Source organism: Ascaphus truei, chromosome 12 (genome assembly GCF_040206685.1).
Source record: "Ascaphus truei isolate aAscTru1 chromosome 12, aAscTru1.hap1, whole genome shotgun sequence".
Classification (NCBI taxonomy): domain Eukaryota; kingdom Metazoa; phylum Chordata; class Amphibia; order Anura; family Ascaphidae; genus Ascaphus; species Ascaphus truei.
In genome coordinates, this window is record NC_134494.1 from 39768574 (window position 1) to 39776340 (window position 7767).

The following is a 7767-nucleotide window of genomic DNA, read 5'->3' on the forward strand; positions in this document are numbered from 1 at the left end:
TTATTTGACGCAGGAGTTCAGAAGGAGGAGGGGGGGCGGCACCGCAGCTAAGTGCCTCGGGGTGGCGGTTTTTCATATCCGCCACTGCTGCCAGGAATTACAGAGGAGCCGCTCGCTAACGGAGACCCGATTAGTGCGATTAGTCCTTTGGCTACCAGATAGGCAAATATGCTAGAGCAGGGGGCGCAAACCTCTTGCCTTGCCCACCCCCCCCCCCCCTGCCGGCTCTTCCCCCCTGCTCGCGCCACCCTTACCTGCTCTAAAGCGTCAAATGACGCCGTGGGGTCATGTGACGGGAGGGGGGCGCTTTAATACTGCAGTTGAGCGCCCTTGCTTTAGACAATTAGTGATAAACAACCCCAGAAAATGACTTGCCGGAACGGTCCGTCTCATCCAGCTGGTTCCGTGGGTCAGAGCGTCCTTTGCCCTTCCAGGAGGCGCTGTTCTGAATAAATTCTGCCACGGGGCAAGAAAGAACATTCAACGTTAAAACAACCAGTCACTGTACGTAACTACCTGACATTATTTCTTTATATACTGCCAGAAACATACAACATCTGCTCTCTAAAGGTCCTTTTGATTCCTTTCTGCGTCATAATTGCCCAATACTTTGGTAATCTGCATAGAGAATCTAGTTTTTCTTTTATAGCACTCACAGTGTATGTAGCGCGGTACATACAATTTAGAGCAGGGGTGGGGCAACTCCAGTCCTCAAGGGCCAGCAACAGGACAGGTTTTAAGGATATCCCTGCTTCAGGTGGCTCAATCAGTGGCTCAGTCTTCGGCTGGCCAACTCCAGTCCTCCAGGACCACCAACAGATCAGGTATTAGGGATATTGCTGCTTCAGCACAGGAGGCTCAATCAATGGCTCAGTCTGAGCCACTGGTTGAGCCACCTGTGCTGAAGCAGGGATATCCTGAAAACCTGACCTGTTGCTGGCCATTGTGGGTTGGAGTTGGCCAGTCGAAGGTTGAGCCACCTGTGCTGAAGCAGGGATATCCTAAAAACCTGACCTTGGCGGGAGGACTGGGGTTGGCACACCCCCGATTTAGAGTTTATCTAAATTTGGTGTCTACGTCCCAGAGAGAAAAGGTGATTAGCCCAAGGGGAGCGGTCACAGGTACGTGGAATGAGGGCGTGTTTTTACCGCTAAGCGCCAACAGATAAATAACATGCCGACGGGCACCTCGTCTAAATTAATACCTGGCATCAGCTTAATATAACTAACACACATTCCCAGCTCGCTCCAACTCCCACACCCACCACATCATGAATATATATTTATGTCAACAAGAGAGCTACTGGGCGTGGCAATTGTATATAACAAGGGACAGGGGGTGCCCAATGCTACATCCCATTGACAAAACATATGGTAAAAAGTATAAAGTAAAATACTTCAATAATAATAATAAATACTTGGTTATTTAGTTAACCCTTAGGCCAAAGCGTCATAAGCCTGCATACCAACGCCAAGGTATAACCAGATTAATGCAGGTCCTACACTACACTGTGAACACTTCCTTTTACCTCTGTGAGAGGGGAAGAACCATCATAGGTCCTGTTCCTGTAGCAAATGAATCATAATTAGCTTAATATAAGCTTAATATAAACACAAGCAGTGATGTGAGCCCTCCTGGGTATACTGCAGCAAGTGCATTCATTGTCACTGACACCATACTGGGAAAAAAAAGCCTTCCTACCAGTTGCTCCCACAAAAGCCACGGACGCGCGGAATCCCCGATAAGTCCCGGCTTTGTCAGAGCGAAACTTGATCTGCATCACGTTGCCGTCGGTTATGAGAGACGGAGGCAGGGAATCCCCACAGTACTTTCCTGTAAAGATAGCCAGACAACCAAAAAAAAACACTGCTCACGGTCCCAAAGGCAGGGTGACCATACTATCCCGCGGTAAACCGGGGCACGTCACGCATGCGCGGCCGGCAAACGCAATGAAAACCGGGACATTTACGGACATTTCAGAATACCAGGACGTGGGACAAAAAAGTGGGACTGTCGCAGCTACACCGGGACGTCTGGTCACCCTACCCGAGGTTCAACAAAGTATCCGGCCGCTCCTCCTTCTCTTACTGTGCATCTCACTCCTGGAACAGTCTCCCCGAGATTCTCACAGCAGTCTCCAGTTTAGGTAATGTCAGGACTTCCGCTGAATGTCTCACATTTTAATCTGGTCTGTAACTGTTACATACGCCCATAATCATATTATCTCTCTTCATTTAATGCAAGAGTGGCCAACTCCAGTCCTCAAGGGCCACCACCAGGTCAGGAATTAGGGATATCCCTGCTTCAGCACAGGTGGTTCAGTCTTTGACTGAGCCACTGATTGAGCCACCTGTCCTGAAGCAGGGACATCCTGAAAACCTTACCTGTTGGTGGCCCTTGAGCACTGGAGTTGGCTAATGTAACCATGTATTTGTTATCACAACTCAGGACATACGAGAGGTAACGCTCAATGTATTACTTCCTGGTAAAATATTGTATATATTAATAACACAAAGGCCCACGTTCCCTAAAAGGGTTTGCCAGTGTGTGTGTGTGTGTGTGTGTGTGTGTGTGTGTGTGTGTGTGTGTGTGTGTGTGTGTGTGTGTGTGTGTGTGTGTGTGTGTGTGTGTGTGTGTGTGTGTGTGTGTGTGTGTGTGGCTGGGGCAGGGAGCTGCCGTCTCTCTGGTCACTTTCAGCAGCCAATGCATTGATTGGCGGCTGAAACTGACCTCGCGCTGCTGCAGCCGGAGATCACAGATAGAAAAGTCTCCCGCGACCGCAGCAGCGCGGACGCCGCACTTTGCAGCCAATGGTAGTTTCAAGAGTGAGCACTACCATTGGCCGCCAGTGGTCTGTGACGAACGCGCGAGCGCACGTAAGCGCGCGCACGTCGCGAAGTGCGCAGTGTGAACGGGGCCTGATTCAGCACTTAGAAAATCTGTCTGAGAGCATGAAAATGTCAAGTACTATATGCAACAAGAAACAAGCTGTATCAGAAATCAGACACCTTGTATCCCTCACCGGCAATGTGTCCAAGGCAGGCGACCCAACTCCGGCCCTAACACCCCCAACAGGTTAGGTTTCTAGGATATTCCTGCTTCAGCACAGGTGGCTCGATCCGTGCCTCAGTACTTCAACCGGGCCACTGATTGAGCCACCCGTGCTGAAGCTGGCATATCCTTGAAACCTGAGCAGTCCCTGCTTCAGCATAGGTGGCCCAATCCGTGCCTCAGTCCTTCAACCGAGCCACTGATTGAGCCACCTGTGCTGAAGCTGGGATATCCTTGAAACCTGAGCTGGAGGACGGGAGTCGAGCGCCCCTGACTGAGGGAGTCCTAATGTGAGAGCAAACCTTGCCTTGCAAAGCGTCACAGCGCTTATTGGGGCGCGATTAAGGGTAAGGACAGACTCACCCAGCTCCCCTTCTCCCACCAGGTCCTGATACACCGTCACAGCGTCGTAATCGCAGCGCTCGCTGGGCTCAATTTCAAAGTCTTCAAAGGTGAGCTACAAAAAGGGAAAAACAAAATCCGTGATAAGCCAAGCGCAGATGGCGTAATAAGACAAGCGCAGGTGGCGTAATCAGACAAGCGCAGGCGGCGTAATAAGACAAGCGCAGGCGGCGTAATAAGACAAGCGCAGGCGGCGTAATAAGACAAGCGCAGGTGGCGTAATCAGACAAGCGCAGGCGGCGTAATAAGCCAAGCACAGGCGGCGTAATAAGACAAGCGCAGGCGGCGTAATAAGACAAGCGCAGGCGGCGTAATCAGACAAGCGCAGGCGGCGTAATAAGACAAGCGCAGGCGGCGTAATAAGACAAGCGCAGGCGGCGTAATAAGACAAGCGCAGGCGGCGTAATAAGACAAGCGCAGGCGGCGTAATAAGACAAGCGCAGGCGGCGTAATAAGACAAGCGCAGGCGGCGTAATAAGACAAGCGCAGGCGGCGTAATAAGACAAGCGCAGGCGGCGTAATAAGACAAGCGCAGGCGGCGTAATAAGACAAGCGCAGGCGGCGTAATAAGACAAGCGCAGGCGGCGTAATAAGACAAGCGCAGATGGCGTAATAAGACAAGCGCAGGCGGCGTAATAAGACAAGCGCAGGCGGCGTAATAAGACAAGCGCAGGCGGCGTAATAAGACAAGCGCAGGCGGCGTAATAAGACAAGCGCAGGCGGCGTAATAAGACAAGCGCAGGCGGCGTGATCAGACAAGCGCAGGCGGCGTAATCAGACAAGCGCAGGCGGCGTGATCAGACAAGCGCAGGCGGCGTAATAAGACAAGCGCAGGCGGCGTGATCAGACATGGGCCGGGCAGTGTGTGAGCGAGGTCCAATCTACTTAGCAAACATGACCTTTCACACTGTATTAAGGTTTAGACATTGCATGTGGGTTTCTTATAGCATAAGCGCCATCTTTAAATGACCCAAAGCACATTATTCTTCCCCTTTGTATAATAACCATCCCACAAAATAAAACACTTGGCCGCTCAAGTGTTAGAAATAAATGCTATTTATTTGATGGTGGGATCAGCAGTTTAGATGTTAATGTAGGGGTTCTCAAGATCCCCACCCCCCCAACAGCTCAGGGACCGAGGATGTCACTGCTTCAGCATAGGTGGCTCAATCAGAGGCTCAGTCAAAGACAAAAGACACAACAACCATTAGCACAGAGGCTCTCAACTCCAGTCCTCAGGGCCCCTTAACAGGTCAGGTTTGAGAATATCCCCGCTTCAGCATAGGTGCCACTGAATGTGCTAATGGATGTTTTGTCTATGTCAATGCCATACCTATGTCCTGTACACTAAAAGTATTCACACCACCCCATGGTGAATCCAATGACTCAGATAAGCTTATTCTGCACACACATACAGTATACTGTACTGTATATAGTGTACTATACTGTATACTGTACTTATATTCATAACTCAGCTCGTTCTTACTCAACTAGAGTTACAACACAAACCAGTATCCAAACATACAACGCATAGTGTTCATCTCATGCTGTATTCTGCAAGATGTATACTGTATATTAAACCCATTTGTTAAGAAGATAAACGTGTCATTTACCTTAATTCTGTGATCCTTTGGCGCATGAAAAACCCAGTGGCAATTAGCTAGGTTGGTGTATTTTCCGGGATAGCGCATACTTTGTATCTCCCCTTCCTCAAGGTGGATGGACACAGACCCACAGCCGGACTCTGGGAATACAGCAAGAAACACAGTGACGCCTCCTCGCTCGTCTCTCAATGGCTGGAAGGGTTAAACAGACGCTATATATCAGAGTGCTGACATGATAGCTGACATGACTCGCACGGTGCAGGTAAGGAGCTGCAGTACGAAGATTAACCTATTTGTTATTGATTTTAACACATACGGTATATACCAGGGGACAGGGTACCCAACTCCAGTCCTCAGGGACCACCACCAGGTTTGTCGGATATCTCTGCTTCAGCACAGGTGGTGCAGTCAACAATGGAGCCGCTGATTGAGCCACCTGTGCTGAAGCAGGGATATCTTGCTGGTGGCCCTTGAGGACTGGAGTTGCCCACGCCCTGGTGTATATGTTTCTTCGCTATGTTTCTGATTGACAAGGAACATTGTTTTATACAAATCAGAACAAGCAAACAAAGGGGTTGGAAAGCTGCAGCAGTCCCTTTAACAGAGGTGTGTGTGTCTGTGTGTCTGTGTGTGTGTGTGTGTGTCTGTGTGTGTGTCTGTGTGTGTGTCTGTGTGTGTGTCTGTGTGTGTGTCTGTGTGTGTGTCTCTGTGTGTGTGTGTCTGTCTGTCTGTCTGTCTGTGTGTCTGTCTGTCTGTGTGTGTGTGTGTGTGTGTGTGTGTCTGTGTGTGTCTGTGTTTGTGTTTGTGTGTGTGTGTGTGTGTGTGTGTGTCTGTGTGTGTCTGTGTGTGTGTCTTTGTGTGTGTGTGTCTGTGTGTGTGTCTGTGTGAGTCTGTGTGTCTGTGTGTGTCTGTGTGTGTGTGTCTGTGTGTCGGTGTGTCTGTGCCTGTGTCTGTGTGTGTGTGTCTGTGTGTCTGTGTCTGTGTCTGTGTGTGTGTCTGTGTGTGGTGTGTGTGTGTGTCTGTGTGTCTGTGCCTGTGTCTGTGTGTGTGTGTCTGTGTGTGTGTACGCCTCTCACGATAGACCCATAACAGTAAATCTGCAGAGACTCTTGTTTTAAGAAATATTAAATACTAATGTAGCTGTTATGCCTCACAGGATCCTAAACTCAAACCCAGGCTGTGCTGAGAAAACTGTGCAATGCGGCACGTTTAAGCTTATAGGGGGTCCCTGGTAAAATGGACGAGAAGCACAAAGTGACACTGTGCTCATTTGCATGTCTTTACCCAGAATCCCTGGCTGCAGTGAAGCACTGTAAGCTGAGAGATAATGGGGAAGGGCAGTGCTGCAGAGCTGTCTGAGACGTGTGAATGTGCTCACACCGTGGGACTTGTATTTAATGTCAATTAATATCAAAATATACGTATCAAAATAATATGCATTGCTAGTTTTTCTCCGGATTGCATTGTAACTCTATGAACATTAGATGTATATCACGTAATAACTTTCCTGGTAACATACAGCGCAGACAATTGCTGGGATAAAAGATTCAGACTTCTTTCTTAAATACATCTTGGTTACAATCCTCCTTCTTTTCCACCTAAAAACTCTGCTATAAGATTGGGGCATTTCTGGGACAAAGCTTTGAACGCCGCCCCCTCCCCACCCCCCCTTGCCATTTCATACAGACAGGTAAATCACCTGGGTAAGTGTTCAGGGCAAGCGCTGAGTAGGATAATTCAAAGCCAGTCCTGTATTCTTGAAAATCAGAGATGAATTTCAGCGTGACGCGGGCGGAGGAGATGAGGATGGGCACAGGACAGACAGCGCCACAGAACTTTCCTGCGGCGAGAGCATTACGCGCAGTTTATATACATGACCGTGTGTGCACACGGAACACGCACTTGTTATCACTACATGCAATTACAGTTATGCCAGTTAATAGTTAATTTATTTAAAAGGAAACTTCTAATAGAAAATTACAACAGATATACACACGCGCACCCACACACACACACACACACCCACACCCACACCCACACACACTTCTGATTGATTGTTTACATGTTACTAAAAACTATCTTTACATCCATACATGTGTATGTATATGTGTGTACTCTATTACAGATGCACACATACTGTACATATATATTAATCCCTTGAAAAAGTTGCCTCTGGTGTGACGAAACGCGTAGGGTACATTCTGTGACATAATTCGGGTGACGAGTCTGAATTCATTCAGAACCCCTTCAGTCTACGAACTTTGTGTTGCCCTAAAGGCGGACGTCCGAAAGGGTTCCCCAAGAACCTCTGCCCTCTGCACAGAACCAGCGGGCTAAGGGTTAACATGTGGAGTTTCCTGCTGCAACGTGTTTCATCAGCGCTGCCCCCTGCAGCGTTTATAACTGGACAAAGGAATTCAAAGCCCTGCTGAATTTAATCTGAACCCCTTCAGTCTACATCTGCGTCGCCCCAAAGGCGGACAGCCGAAGGGCAGCCAAAGGGTGTCGCCGTTTGCTGCCATTCGGTAATGTTACAGCTGCTCTATTGCTTCTGAAACTCACCAGCCCTCTCATCCCCTGTACCCAATGTCTACTTACCCTGCCTATAGAATGTAAACTGCTTGAGGCAGGGCCCCTTCTAACACATTGCAGGCCTATCCTACCTCTTCTAACACATTGCAGGCCTATCCTACCTCTTCTAACACATTAC

General features: G+C 48.9%; 1 protein-coding gene across 2 annotated transcripts in view; it reads right to left on the bottom strand.

Moving 5' to 3' along the window:
* OVCH2 (ovochymase 2) overlaps window positions 1-7767 on the bottom strand; it is a 44973-nt gene that overhangs the window by 17144 nt on the left and 20062 nt on the right. For both annotated transcript variants that reach the window (XM_075567405.1, XM_075567404.1), the window contains exons 11-15: window positions 6757-6897; window positions 5067-5197; window positions 3415-3508; window positions 1702-1833; window positions 376-456 (exon numbers count right to left, since the gene is read on the bottom strand). In XM_075567405.1, the coding sequence (XP_075423520.1) occupies window positions 376-456; window positions 1702-1833; window positions 3415-3508; window positions 5067-5197; window positions 6757-6897 (579 nt within the window). The remainder of the gene's footprint in view (window positions 1-375; window positions 457-1701; window positions 1834-3414; window positions 3509-5066; window positions 5198-6756; window positions 6898-7767) is intronic.